The sequence below is a fragment of the Cariama cristata genome, unplaced genomic scaffold (assembly GCF_000690535.1).
Source record: "Cariama cristata isolate BGI_N322 unplaced genomic scaffold, ASM69053v1 scaffold29, whole genome shotgun sequence".
In the NCBI taxonomy this organism is placed as follows: Eukaryota; Metazoa; Chordata; class Aves; order Cariamiformes; family Cariamidae; genus Cariama; species Cariama cristata.
The window spans coordinates 82,148-97,064 of NW_009636113.1; the positions used below are offsets into that span (position 1 = coordinate 82,148).

At 37.1% G+C, this 14,917-nt stretch overlaps 1 protein-coding gene across 1 annotated transcript in view; it reads left to right on the forward strand.

The window, feature by feature from the left end:
* The window catches only part of TTC29 (tetratricopeptide repeat domain 29), a gene marked incomplete at its 3' end in the record, with an annotated part of 83,606 nt that extends 82,131 nt beyond the window's left edge, over positions 1 to 1,475 (forward strand). Inside the window, exon 10 of the mRNA XM_009707780.1 lies at positions 1,244 to 1,475. Within this exon, the coding sequence (XP_009706082.1) occupies positions 1,244 to 1,475 (232 nt within the window). The remainder of the gene's footprint in view (positions 1 to 1,243) is intronic.
* Positions 1,476 to 14,917: the final 13,442 nt, after the last annotated feature.

Here is a 14,917-nt window from a genome sequence, read left to right on the forward strand (position 1 = left end):
AGGTAGTATTATTAGGTCCCTTTGAAATTCCTCAAAACCTTGCAAAATCCTTCCTTTTTTACTTTTCTCGACAATCTTGGCAAAATTGTCATCTGATTCTTTTTCTATAATAATTAAACATTAGGTAATACTGATACTAGAGCATAAAGTTATTGCACACTGCCACGTATAATACCAACACAAAATGTACTACCTTTCAAACCTGGATTATACTGCCTCATTTTAATGAGAGAAGTAATTTATTTCCCAACAATTCAATCTCTTTGTCTTTAGATTTCTACAAATCTTTTATTTATACTCTATTCGGGTCTGGTGGTATGCTACTTTTTAAATTAGAAGCTTGCTCCTGCAACTTTTCTTTTGACTCCATCTCTGATGGTAACTCAAAGTAGCTTCATGGCAAAGAAATATGCAAAAGATCAAGAAATATGCCAAGAAATATTTTAACTTTTCAACAGTATCCTTCAGCCTATCATGATTTTCCCTGGTTTTCTCTATATTTCTCTTCTTTCTATATCTCACATAAAAAATAGCTCTTGTTATACTTTTTTTGATTCCTTTTAATGTATTACCTGCTGTAGTTTATACTCCTTTTTACTGGATTCATTAATGTTGGATTTCTGTTTTCTGCATGATAAAGAGATACATTTTGGGGGTTTTCTATTTAGCAACACTTGGCTTATATATCTCCTACTGTTTCTCTTTTTGTGATTAGGAATATCCCTGATCTTTGATATATGCCTTCCTCCCCCATAAATCTGTAGGTTCTAATTTCTGTTCTTTTCTGTGCTTTAGGTCCGTAATTTCATTATCCTCTTTTTTCCATTTTTGAGGTTTCTTTTCTAAAATTTAGTATGACAATAGTAAATTAGGACTTTTCCTCCCACAGAGATGTTAAACTTCATGAAACAACGGTGATAATTTCTAAATGGCCTGGCTGGAATCAGTATTAATACTTAGCATTGATATACTGAGATTTGCATGTTCAAAATACTACACAGACAACCAAAAAACAATTCAGCTCCTGAGAAAGACATGAGCAGTGTTATCTGGATTTTAGAGGCTAGGAAACAGCAAGGGAGAGTGATTTGCTTAATACCATGCCATGAGTCATTCTGTGGGCTGGCCTCTCAGCTGCAACATCTCTGAGGTGCCAGAGGAGCAGGCTGTAATGTCAAGGTAAAATACAGGTGACTACAAGTAGTTTTTACAATTCTTTTCTTTTTTTTCTCTTCTTTCCTAGGGGAACTATAACGAAGCTTTTGAATATTTCAGTCAGGCTTCTGAGGCAGCAAAAACTTCAAATAATTTGCCCTTAGTGGATGAAATAAAGACTTATTGTGGCATTGCAAAGGCTCATAAACTGATGGTGGCATTTAACAGCCATATAGAAGCAGAAGATCCCATCAACCTCAAGTACCTGCTGGCATGGAAGGAGAACAGAAGTGACATGTGCACTGACCCTCTTACAGTCGGTAAGACATTGGTTATGAAACACATTAGTGCTGTATTGTCCTCAACGGTTAAGTCGTTTTTCTTGTAGAGTTTTATTAAATTATTTCCTGAGTTTAATCCTTCTACTGAATGGAGGTTAGATTTACTCCTTTGTGTGCTTATTTTAAAGGCTGAATTAAATAGGTTTAAATACAATATAGCAGGGAGAAACAGATAATAGTGGTTGCTATAGATGGTAACTTACTTTTTTCAGTGCTGTTTTCCAAAACATCACAGTTACGGGCAAACCATGATGTATTAGTTTAGTCAAATATCATTATTTTAATCTTTAAAGAAAAAAAAATAATAATCTTAATATGCAGTCAATTTTTCAAGTGTATCCAAAAATAAGTTCCCTGTTAGTAAAAGTAAGAAGTAATTTCTGCTTGACACAGTAGACATAGTTCTGAATTCAGAAGTAATATGCTGTTTTATTTTTGGCATCCTTATACTTGACATTAGAGGGAAGGAAAAAAGAAAAGTGTCTCCATGATTTCTTCACCATGTTTCCTTGTCTCAGATAAAGAGTAGGGGAGGACTTTGTTTGGAATAGACCTCTTTCTTCATGTGTTAAATTCTTTACTTTTTTTCCCCTGTACCATACGCTAATACAATAGAAACTGAATTATGCATTATCTCCAAGTATTGATAGTATTAAACTGTATTGTACTGGGGAAGGAAAAGGGCTAAGTCTACTCCACCTTAAAACTTTCCTGTCTGCATTCCTGTGGAGAGTGTGAATCTGGAGTACAGCGGAAGTAAATGGCAGTTGGGGCAAAGTCATAATGTGGAGCCTCAGAGTTACTGTGTTCAAATTCCCTCAGTTATCATACTCTCAAAGACAAAGAAATGCTTGTCTGCTGTTTTCTTATGTATCTTTTCCTTTCATAGAATTGGAACAATTAAGTATAACTTCATACAAAATAAGTAGTTAATAGCCTGGTAACTGAAGATGTTAGCAGTTTAATAGGAGTCAGGATACCAGAGGCAACACTGGAAGCAATTGAGAATTGTGGAACGAGGACATTCATTGGTGTGCTGAAGAGATAAAACATTAGATAGCACTCTGTTTAGAGTTCCAGTAATGGTAACAGGGCAGTTCTTTCTCAATGATAATGTTGTTCTTTTTCAATGATTCTATATATTTATGAATTTTGGCTCAATAAGTGAATATCCAGCATGCTCGCAGATTTTATTGACTGGCAGACTTAATTAGGTACATGTATCCTGCAAGGGATAGTAAGTTTCTAGACCTGTAGTGCAGATGCCAAGAATTCCAACAGAGATGGTCAAAGAAGAATCTAATGTCAGGCAATTTTATATGTATTTTGTACGAGGATCATTAGCTGTAGCTGATGTAAATAGGAGGCCAACAAAAATCAACGATGGCAACAGCAAAAAAACCAGGAGCCTCAAAGAGACAGGATGATCTCTATATCTTCAACATGTACTTTACTTCTTGCACCTGAAGACATTTTCTGTTCAACTTTTATGCATTGCTTTCTCCAGCTGGTTGTGAAACTCATTAATATCCTGAAATGCTATGTGCCCCTTTAAGCTCAAGCTTCATGCTCCTCTTTAGCAGTACTTCAGGGATAAAAAGAGTATGATTAGAAAAGCCCTTTATGTCCTGGCAAGTGTGGTACCAGAAACAAGTTTTGCCTGCTGAGATTCTTTTCCTTCTGTATTTCTGCCTAGTTTACTCTCTGTTACTTTCGGTATTACAATTTTCATTTTAGTTCCAGTTAACTCCAGGAACCCTGTGGCTACTGCATATTTAGCAGTTCTTCCAGTTCAATATCATTCTTCTCATTAGCGCTCCAAGCTTACTCTCATGATACCCAGATTACATCCAGGAAAACATAGTGTCACACTGTCAGCACAATCTGCAACATTCTTCATGTTTTGTGTGCCAAATCTCTCATTAGTACTGGCATTACATTTTTAATATCTTTGTCTGGCAAAACGTGACCTGGCACCAATTCAATATTAGGATTCACCAGCTTTGAGTTTCAGGTACAGCCTTTATCCTACCTTCCAGGAGAATGTCTGTGCATCCTATGATGAACTCATCACTTTGGAATGCTGTGATAATAGAACAGTATTTCTAACTCTTTCAAACAGCTCAACATTGATAATCTGCTAGATTTTTCTCAGTCTTTTTGAGGATAAAACAGCTAAAGACAAGATACAATGGTAGTTATTAATCCACAGGGGAATTTAATGAAAGGAAGGTAATAAGTTTTTGTTTCTAACTGTTCTGACTGAATAATTTTTCTTTGACAAAAAATAAGAGTAGTTTCTGTATTCTTAGGAAAAATAAATACTTAGGCTAGTGGAGGAACAATGACATTTAAATTCGAGTACTGCCATATACCTTATGTCTTTCAACCAAGGCTTATTTTCTAAATCAATCATTTCAATAACCAGGCAGGAAGAACCATTAATTACTCAATTTACCTCAACATTTATTAATAAAATGGGTGTTTTGACCAAAGTTGTCATGGACAAAAGGGATAAGATTTTCAGAAGACAGTGTTTATAAGTGCAAAGGAGAATGTGTTTCTATCAGCTGCATTTGACTCGGTCACCTGACTTCACTTACAAGAGAGTTATTTATGCCATTGTGAGATGCCACTGCAAGAATAATTATGTTTTTATTGATCTTTCTATGTTTAGTCAAACATATAAAAAAAAATTATCAGCAGAATCGGTAGGCAAAAAGGCTTGTGAGTCCATGTTAAAGCCTAAAAAGGAACCCACTACATGATTAACACGGTCTGATGAGAAAATATTTCACAGGTCTTTTAATAAATAGTCTCCTGACTTGCTACCTTCTAGAAGGGAGAAGAATAATTAAAGGTGCTGAAGGCAGGAATATTTTGGATCAGATTTTGGATATTGATTACATGAAATGCTGACCAGGAATTGCATTTTCTGTGAGTCTGGCAACTCTCAGTCCAGGGCTGTGCCTCAGCAAGAGACTTTGGATGCTTGAAATCGTCTAAACACTTTTAAGAGTAGACTTAAAATGTATTGTTTTCCTCATACTAAAAAGTCTTCGGTTGTTTTCTTGAGAAATGTTATGTGCTTTTGACCACAGTTTAGACTTAGTTTTTTTTACTTTGGAGGAGTTTGCAAAATGGACACATTTTACTATAGGTTTTCTGTGTTTGTTTTGTTGGGTTTTTTATAATAGCAACAAAAGCAACATAAATGATTGTCTTATCCATATCGTCAGTTGTGAAGTCTTATGATCACTGGAATTATCTTGTACCATCAACTTCAGCATGATTGAGACTATTTCTAGCATTCATCACCTGAGCAGCCTTCAACATGATTTAAAATGCATGCACCAGCTAAAACTATAGCTTGGAAATTACAATCCAGTGAGCTTTTGTTCTTACTCTCAAATATGCAGTCCCTCAATATTCTTTCTCCAGCTCCCTCTCATAGATGTATGGAATGATACATTCCATAATGTGAATGTGTCCTTTTCGTTGTGTAGAATGTTAAATTGTTATCCTACCAAGTCACATTTTTAAAAGCTCTTTAAGACGTTTTGTAGTCGTTTTTCTGTAAAAGATGTGGCTAGCACAAAGTTGTTAATGTGTTGAAGAGCAGAGATCTTGCCAGGTGCGTTTTAGATTGAGCTTGTGTGTGACTTTGTCATTCATTAATAAGAGGGTTATCCCTAAAGAATGGTAATGTCAGAAGTGAGATACGACATGAACGATTACACTAAACAAATTCTGTTAACATTTCTCTACTATAACTTACCACAGCCATGTAATTTATGGGCCATTTTGGTAATAGTGTCCAACAGTAGAACAGTCTGCTTCATAACGTGATAAACTGCTTTTTTACTGTCTCTTCTTTCGGAAGTACACCAATTCCAGAAAAACTTCTAACATTACAAATCTTGTCTTTCCTCTATTAATAAATTATGTTAGTTACCTGAAAGGCATGCTAAATTGTTATGCCATGGCACTGTACCCAAAACGCTTGACTGTACCAAATGCTTGACTTAGCAAACCAAAACCAAGCTTCGTCAAAAATGCACATTATAAATAATACTTTGTATTTGCCCAGTAAATGTTCATCGGTGGTAGCAGATTTTTTGATCTGAGAACATTTAAGAGAAGGAAAAAATGTAGTGCACTGATAAAAACTACAAAAATAGCAAATCTTTTTATCTTACACAGATATACATAAATAAAATAGTTCTTATATGACGTCAGTGGAAAGGTAGAGGCTTGTGTTAGCAGGTTCCTTTCACTGCATATTTCATATCTAAAGCTCCGTCATAGATTTTGGAGTATCATGATACTGATGTGGGATTAGTGGAATTGTGCACATGCATGAGCTCCCTCAAAACCACTATTTGTGTGGCTGTTGTTTGACTGATTTATCACTTAATAAGGTCTATTCTGCAGTTAGGATGTACAGGAGGCAAATATATAGGCTTGTATGGTGACTGAAATTAGCATGCAGTCTTAATATTTTCTTTTAACATGTTTCTTCGTGATAGTATATTAGTGGGTTTTGTAACTAACTTGTTGAGTAAAGATCATTAAATGTATATGCTGTCCATGACAAAGTAGCTAGACTGAATTTGAATGGTCCAAACTATGATTTTCTTCCCCATCACTGCTCTAAAGATGGGAATGATTCAGACCCTCGTTTTGAGAGGCGGAGAGCATGCCTGTGCCTCCCAATGACCTTCTGGGCCCTTTCTCCTTCTCAGCGATCTGTTCACCGTGTAAGAGTCTGGAGATGGGATCTGTAATGGACGCCGCTTCAAGCTCTATATGCTTATGATATATGTCAATAGCAAGTTTTACAAACCGAGAGTTTATTTAGTTTTTCAGAATATATTGTTAATATGACCAAAAATAATGGGATATTGAAAGGATTTTGGAAACAGATTTTGCTGTTTTCTCAGAAAATACAACTGAACATAAGGGAAAAAATAAGGGAATTATACACTTTTTCACACTGTTAAATAAGAACTATGATTTTAAATTATGGAAAGGAGGTGTGTGACCAAGTACAGACTCCAAGGCTGTCGCAGTGCCAGAGGCACAAAGGCTCACTTCTTAAAAAGCTTGTTTCAAAAGTAGCTCAAATTCTTCAGTGTCCCCTACTGAAATTCACAGGATGGCTTCTACGCATTTTTGTGGGGTTGATCAAATAGAATAATTCGCTCACTTCTGGAAAAATACTGCGGTTAGAAATGCCAGAATATGCACACTTAGGAAAATTATTAGAAAAATTACTAGAAAATTATTAGAAAATGATTTGCTGACATTATTTTTTTCCTTAAAATTTTCCAAACTTGTACTGCTTCTTCTTATTCACATAACCTAGCACTCCTCAGTTGCTGAGTTTTAGCTTGTCTCTCTTTTAATTTTTAAAAATATCCGTCATTTTTTGTACTGCTGTACCTTTGATATTAATGCAAAATATCTTAACTAAATGTTGAAAAACAGCATGCTTACATGTAGATGTTGATGACATGGAACAAGTGTGTTTCAGAAAATCAGCTTATGTGGTTCATATTTATTATTAATTGGGGTTTGGTTTTTAAGTATTAAGTCTGCTTAGTGGTATACTCTGATATTTTTAGAAAGTGAGAGTGATTCTTGCTTGGACTACAGAAAGAATCAAGTGTGAAGAGAACTGAGGGTGACAGGGAAGTTTTTTGGCACATTGTGATCAGCGGCCAGACACACCAGATTCTCAGTGAAGAGTCTGCGACCACAGTTTAAACATCTATGTCAGTTTTGCCATGAGTGTGGTACCTTGTTCTGTTTTCTGCTGATGGCTGAAGTTTGTCTGAAAAAACATGACAGGGAATGCTGATATTCAGTGTTCTTGTACTGTGTACAAATGCACCATCCAGGATTTTTTTCCTGTGATTTCTTTTTAAATACTGCCTTAAATAATTGGGAATTGCTAGACAGGAGCCGATCTAGGCAAGGTCTGTGCATTGGCAGTACCAGATTTGAGAGGGGAGTTCATAGAATATTTTAAAGTTTAACCATGGAAAAATGTGTCAGAAGTTTCTTCATAGACTTTGCCAAGAGTTGGCAGTTCTTGTATGTCTAAGTGGTGTTATAACTTCAAAAAGTTCACTGTTATCCTGTCTAATGTGATTGTGAGTGTTCTTGTCATCTACAGTTATATAAAAATATCTTAACCAGAGGAGAATTTGGATCTCATCTAGATTTTTCTTCCGTATGATACTTTCTATGGAAATGTCTAAATCTTGCCAGGCATTTGCTTTAGACACATCCCGTGCTAAATATTGTTGGCATCCAGCTGTGTTTTCTCAGAGAAGCTTTCTAGATCAGCAGAAAATGGTTCCCTAAATAAGGCGAATTGTTCTTTCTTGTGGAAAAGAAATGTTGGAAGTGATGTTCAAACTGCAGTATATTGTCAGACCCTTTAGTGTAGCTTTATGCACTGAACTAGCGTGGCTTTGTGCACTGCACTGTCAGTACTTCTACCAAAAGTGGAGTTCCTTACCAGTTTAAAAAGTGAAAATTCTTGGGGCAGAAACTCAGTCCTGCTTTGATTCTGTAGGACACTTGAATGGTGCCAAAAAAATTTAAGCTCTTGCCCAATCACATTAGGTGACTTCTGGAGAAATCCTTGATTTGGAGGCACCTAGAATTTTTAGGTTTGCCTGCAGTCCAGAGCGTAAGAAATGCATTGGCAAAAAGAAGGATCATAAAGCAAAGAGCTGGCAGCTGCTGTGCCCTGGCAGTCCCCTGATGGTTGCAGGGCCAACGGAGGAATAACCAGTTGGTGGACTTTGAAGTAGCCCTAGGGCTTCTCTGCCTGTGCCCACCGTAGGCCCCTTTCCTTTGCTTGCATACATAAGCAGAGATATCTCTGGTAGTTTTATGCTCTTGTTCTCAAAAGGGAAAATTGATCTTCACAAAGAACCAAAGAGCAGACTTTTATGTTTTTGTTTAATATTGAGAAGGTTGTTGTCATTTAGTCTTCATAAAGAACCTTTTATTGGTGCTGTCTGCAAACATGCCAACTGAGAGAGATTGACCTCAGGCCAACATGAAAACAGTTCTCTGCTGCAAACCCTTCCTTACCAAAAGCTCCCCAACAATCTTTGGACACAGAAAATCAAAGCCAAGACAAAGAAACTGTATTCAATGCATATTTTCTGTAACAGAGCCCTTAGGTCATCTCAGGAGTCACATTTAGTGTATCAAACACCTTCTTCCTCCTTGGTTTCCCAAGCCAGCTTTCTTTTCTGCATTTTTGAGGGTTTTTTTTTTCTGAGATGCCTTCCCCTCCCTAGACATAACCTTTTATTTTCCTCTTATGTTTAAGTAACAAATCGCTGGTTTTAAGACTCTGTGGTCTGCGGATAGTCAGGATTTAATGATTTACATTTAGAATGAGCCAATATATTTTAAAAAGTGAAGTCTCATACTTCCATGACTAATGTATTTATCAAACCATGTTTCTTTTGCCCAAAAATCCACCTCTCTTTTTACTCTTTTCTGTAACCATCAGGGATATTTTGTGATTTTTTTTTTGAACAATTTCTGAAACAGTTATTTTCTTCTTGTTTCGCCTCCTTCTCTGTCTGTTCTGTGCCCTACTTGTCTTTTGTTTTCTCTCCTGTTCTTCACTTTTATATTGCAAATTATTCTCTCTTCCTTTTTGGCCCCACACCTTCATTCCAAACCCCAATTTTATGTATGTTTCCAGTCAATGTTTAAGGAGCCTAAGTCAGTTACCTCTATACCGGGTAGCTAGCATCTCAATCTCTACCTTATTAGGTATATCTTTTGTGCTTGTAGTAGAATCAGTAGGGGTTTTTTAAGAGTGGTGTTTCAGTTTTTTCATACTTACTGTTCTTCATACTCAGTGTTTTTATTACATTGTGATCAGAGAATACACTGGAAAGAATCACACTTCATATTGAGTATCTTGGTAAGTTGCTTAATAGAAAATTGTGAAGTATCAAAACAGAGATCTTTAAAGAGATCTTAATCACCTGTGTGAATGGATTGACTAAGTTTAAGTCTACAACTAGGTGATTAATTAGCTTGAAGATCCAAATGCATGCTTAAGTAGATGACCATGCCCCCAGGCTCATCCACTTGTTTCTACTCACTCAGTTAAGCATTCAATATTATCTGTAATACGGAATATTCCCATTTAAGGGCTCATACAAGTCTTGCCACAGAGCCAAGTAATTATACAGTGTTTTCCATAGTGTGTCATACAAGTACATAATTTTGAACATGTAGCTACTATCCTATAATACCGACACTAATAAGTATCAGAATAATTGGTCAGAGGAGGCCAGATTGAAATTGTTCTAAATTAAAGGGGTTTTTCATATTTTTTCCATGATTGCTACATAGTTTTAATACAATTCCTTTTCCTAAAAATTCTGGCATATTTTTTCAGTTTTTGAGATGTAGCTGCTACGGATGTTAGTCAAACACAATGTAGCTGGTGTCAGCTCCTGTGGGGAATTAATCTTCTGCAGCGGTTTTTTGAAATGGGACCTGCAAGTGCCCAGCACCTCTCATATCTAAACCTTACGCTTATTCATATGCTGATGATAATGTCTGTGAAAGCTGTTACTCAAACCATGTCTCTTTTCTGAAGGTGTATTTCACACTGTCTGATATTTACAGATCATGTGAACGTAGACATCGAGCTGTCTGGTTGTGCCTACGCATCTCAACTGGGCATCCGAGTGATAGTACTGTGCATTCAGCTCTTTGTTGATACAAAATTGAACCTGAAAAATGGAGGATGAGTATGCCATATAATAGTGTTTTTCACCTCGTGTTGTGCACCCAAGGAATTTGAGGAATAGGAACTCCAGATCATGCCCCAGTGGCTGGTGTCAAGGAAAATCAGAATGTTATGGTTGGTTGGAACCAGAAGGGGAAAGGGATGCATGCCACGTGGTGTGGTAGTTCTGGGCTATCCACTGACTTCTTACCCCAGTTGCAGCGGTTGCAACCCTCTGGTTACCTTACGTTTTTGTTCCCCTGGTGGAAAATGTCACTTCAGGGTGCTATGGAGCCCAGTCCTTTGACCCCAGAACCTTTCAATCTGCCGACAGCATCTTGAGATGTGTAATTCCCGGAGAGTGAGCTTATCCTTCCTGGTACATTTAGCTCAGTTTTGAGAATAATATTAAAGCAAATTATATTTTATTTTGTTGATAGTCATACAAGTATTCACACTTATGCTGCAATAAGAAGAGAACAGAGATGAAACATTGACCGTTTTAAGCATTAGGAAATCAACTGATATATTGGAGAATAACTGGGTTTCTGTTCTTGTCATCTGTTATATATCTTGAAATGTCTCACTGTTTACATAGGGGAAAGCAAGACTTCAGTTGCTGTACTAAAACTGTTAGTAATGACTGCAACAAGTTGGCTGTGATTACCAGAAAAAGACTGTTCAGGCTAATGACTTTGAAATTTGATTTAGGTAAATTTAATTTGGTTTTAGTTCAAAATAAAATATTTCTTTCTCTCACATACTTCAAATTTTTTATGACTGCGCTGCAATTATATTAGCAGTTTGGAAGGTGGATGTGCATGTGGAGTACATGTACGTATAGAGGGAGAAACTGTATGGCAAAGAGAGGAAAATGTTGCAAATATACTAAAAATTGTGGACAATATACTGCTTTTTTGTTTGCCTGTAAAATGTTGTTGATTTGAGGGGACGTGCACAAGTGTAACTATGAGCAGAATTTCCCTTTTACCTGAGATGCATTATCAAAAACTTCTAGGTAAGCAGCAGTTCAAATAACTGGGGGAATTGCTAGGTATGAAAAAAAAAAGGGGAACATAACCTAGTTAAGGGGGAGATTCCGATTGGAGGTATTCTAATAAATAGATTTTAGTATATTATATTTTGTATTTCTAAAGAGCGTTGCTCGAGCATTTTTGTTGAGAAGCACTGGAAAATATATTACTCGGTAATCATAGTTGTAGTGTGTTTAAGGAACGAGCAGGAAACTAAAATCTGGAAGATGCAGGAAGAGTTCCAATACGTCCCTGGGAAAATACGGGGTTAAAGCGGACTATATTTTAAGCAGTGTTCAGTTGACTTGCTGTGGAGGGAGAGGCTGAGCAGTCCTGGCTAATGACTTGTAGGTACTGAATCCTCAGGTCTCTCAGGTGGTTTCACTCGACCAGTTTCAGCAGAATGATGAAAAGGTTGAGATAAAATAAACTGACAGTTGCTACTCATCGCAGGCAGCAAGCTGTACCCTGGCAGATGAGACCCTGGGAGCCCTCTTTTTTAAACAAAGGCTTTCACTGCAGTGAGCAATGAACTCCACACAAAAAGGGAAAAGGAGAGAGAGATTGGCAGCTGGTGACCGACGGGAGGAGGGAAGGGAGGGAAACAGAAACACAGCAATTGTTGGCTAATTAGAAGCCATTCCCACCTACTTAATACCAAACCATTAAGCAGGAGACACTTTTCATCTTACCCTGGCTGCTACACACGACATTAGACTCCAATCAATACCCTCCCACTGGCTGCCCCACTGCCCACAAATGAATACATTGCAGTTCAAGAATGCAGTAATTGAGTTGGAGCAGTGAAACTGCAGCTCACAGTCAAGATCTTTCTCTGAAGATACTGGTGTAGTGTTTGTGATGCTTGGATAAAGAAATCAAATCCCTATATTGACAGCTGTCAGCAATTGGCAAATGGACAAAGTCAGCAATGAACCCATTTTAACCTTTGATTAAAGAGACAATAAGTATTTATTTTCGGAGTATTTTTCCCCATTTGAGTAAGAGATCTAGGGATTTTGCACCCGGATGTTTAGATTTTCCAGGGCATTTTGAACTCTGATCCTTGGTTTTATACCTACAGAATATATATATATGCACATCATTACCTACATGCAACAATACAGCTCGGCATCAATGTATCTCACAGGCATCCCTCTTTTTCTGGAAGGTTTTGAGGTAGCCCTAACCTTTTAGGTTAGCAGCTGCTTGCCTTTTTTTCAGTTTTGTAGCTTACATATATTTGGGCTATTATTTTATTTCATTTTAAGTCCTACTATGATTTTTAGGGGTTACCTTAAAATGCACAGTTTGGTCCACAATAGTACGTTGTGCAGCAGGTCCAGGATCTTACATTTAAGTTCTACATTTAGATTCTTGCAACATTTTTTTTTTTCAAATTAAATCCCTTGTTCCCTGAGCCATCTGGAGTTGGTAATACTATGCACAATCTGCAGCGTAAAGTAATACTGTGCAGACTGCAGTATAATTCCTTCTTCATGCTAGTTTTGTCACCACAGAATCAAAACAGCAGGACGCTGTTACTCTCCCTCCTTGGTTAGACTGAAGAAGACGTCAGTGTAAGTCTTTGGGAAGTGCTGGAAGGAGGTTCCGATGCAACACGTGACTTCTCTCCGTCCCTTTCAATTCCAAAGTGAATTGACTATCAATTCAGGAACTTAGATTCCTTACAGTACAAATTTGAAACCATCTTTTGAGTGCAGATAAATTGCGTACTGCGACATCTGATATTTGCGTAAAGAGAACTACCATCATATATGCCATTCATTGTCGTCATAATATTGTGGCATTTGCAGTATGGCATTTCTTCAGATGCTGTTTGCCAAAGTACCTCTTATGTACATAATTGTATAACGTGCTGTTAACTTGCCTAGCTGAGCCCTGAACCCTTGAGTTAGGCATCACGTATGTGCAATAACTTAGCCTACTACTTACCATTTAACAGCTTATCTATATCTGAGTAAGAACAGTTAAAGCTGAGTATAGTTGATAAGGCTGACACAGTAGCAAACGTTCTGCATCTTTTGAAATTGTCAGATAACAGCAAACTGCTACTTGGTTGCCTCTTTCCAGTTACATTATGATATTTTAAGCTTATCAGTATAATTATAATTAGTTTTCACTCAATTAATTTGTTTCTCAATATTGTAAAGCACCTTTCAGCCACTCTCTTTGTGTATGCTCCCTGGGTTTCTTTTGATACGTTAACAACAATCTTAGAAAAAGATTTGTCCTCAATACAGTCTGTAAAGAAGAAAGAATCATCTTCCGATGGAGAAAGCTGGAATCTTCACCACTTGTGAAGATGCAAATACCCAGTTGCATATGGTAAGGCACAAAGACAGAGGTTTTATTTACTTAGAGATACTTGGATAGGACAGTCAAAGCTGCTACATTCGGATTCCGTGTAGGTACTATCTGCTTTTTAAAATAATCTGTAAACTATGGGACTTTGTTTCATTTAAACACAAAGGTGTACAAGTTCAGTCTTACTTTGACTAGATGCCAGTTAGAAGGATCAGAGGCGGGTTAGGGAATATGTGAAGAGCAGCTGGCAGTCTTTCTATTTCTCAGTGCCAAAGCCTGTGGGGTTAATTTGAAGATACCCAAATCACCTTGGCAGCATCATCTCTAGTCTTTTCCAGAACTGTGGAATTTAATGAGCCAGGACAATAAACATAGGATCATAGAAAAATAGTAATGGAAGGGACTTTAAGAAGTCATCTTCTCCAGCCCCAATGTAGGAGCAACTGTATTTATGTCATTTCTAAGAGAAGTTTGTCTTGCCTGTTCTTAAAAAATGTCTGGCAATGGACCTTCCACAGCATCCATGGACAATCTGTTCTAAAGGGTAAAATGGTTCAGGAAAGGGCAAAAATTAAAAAGTTTTTCCTTTATGTCTAAAGTTGACTGTAATTCAAACTCTGTATCTATTCTATCCAATGAGAACTTCAGATTAATTCCTTTCATCTTTGCAGTAACCTTGGAGAAAGGAATTATCTGACACTTGCTGGGGTTTAGAAGAAAATTTTGTAGTGATTTCTGAAAAGGATGACTATAAGGATTACTTAGTCTAAGTATTAATTAGATGTGATGGAATGTAGTTCTTTCTTATGAGCACAACTGATGGAAGGAGGTCAAAAAAAGATGCAATGATCCTATTTTCTTTTTATTTATTTTCCAGTTACATTGTCCAGTAGGACTAGTCCAAATCACTCAGCTGAGCACAGTACGTTGGTAGCCACTCCAAAAGGGCAGGAAGAAAAAGGGCTTCTCCAGCAAGAAACAGACCAATGCAGAGGGAAAGGTTGCTGCTTATTCTTAAATGGTCTGTCTAAGTGCTGGGAAGCTTTGTTATTCAAAGTCTCTTACATAATTCAGGACTCTTCTCCTTACATAAGTTTCTAAGGCAGGAAAGCAGCTAGATTTCTGAATTCATCTTATTGAGTAAATCCACTCATAATTGATGGAGGATATTTCTTCTAGAAACCCAGATGTGAGATCTGGACAGTCTCTTTATCCATTCTAGACTGTATGTTTTGATACTTCAAAAATCAGACCCTGATTTTTCTTCAGGTTCA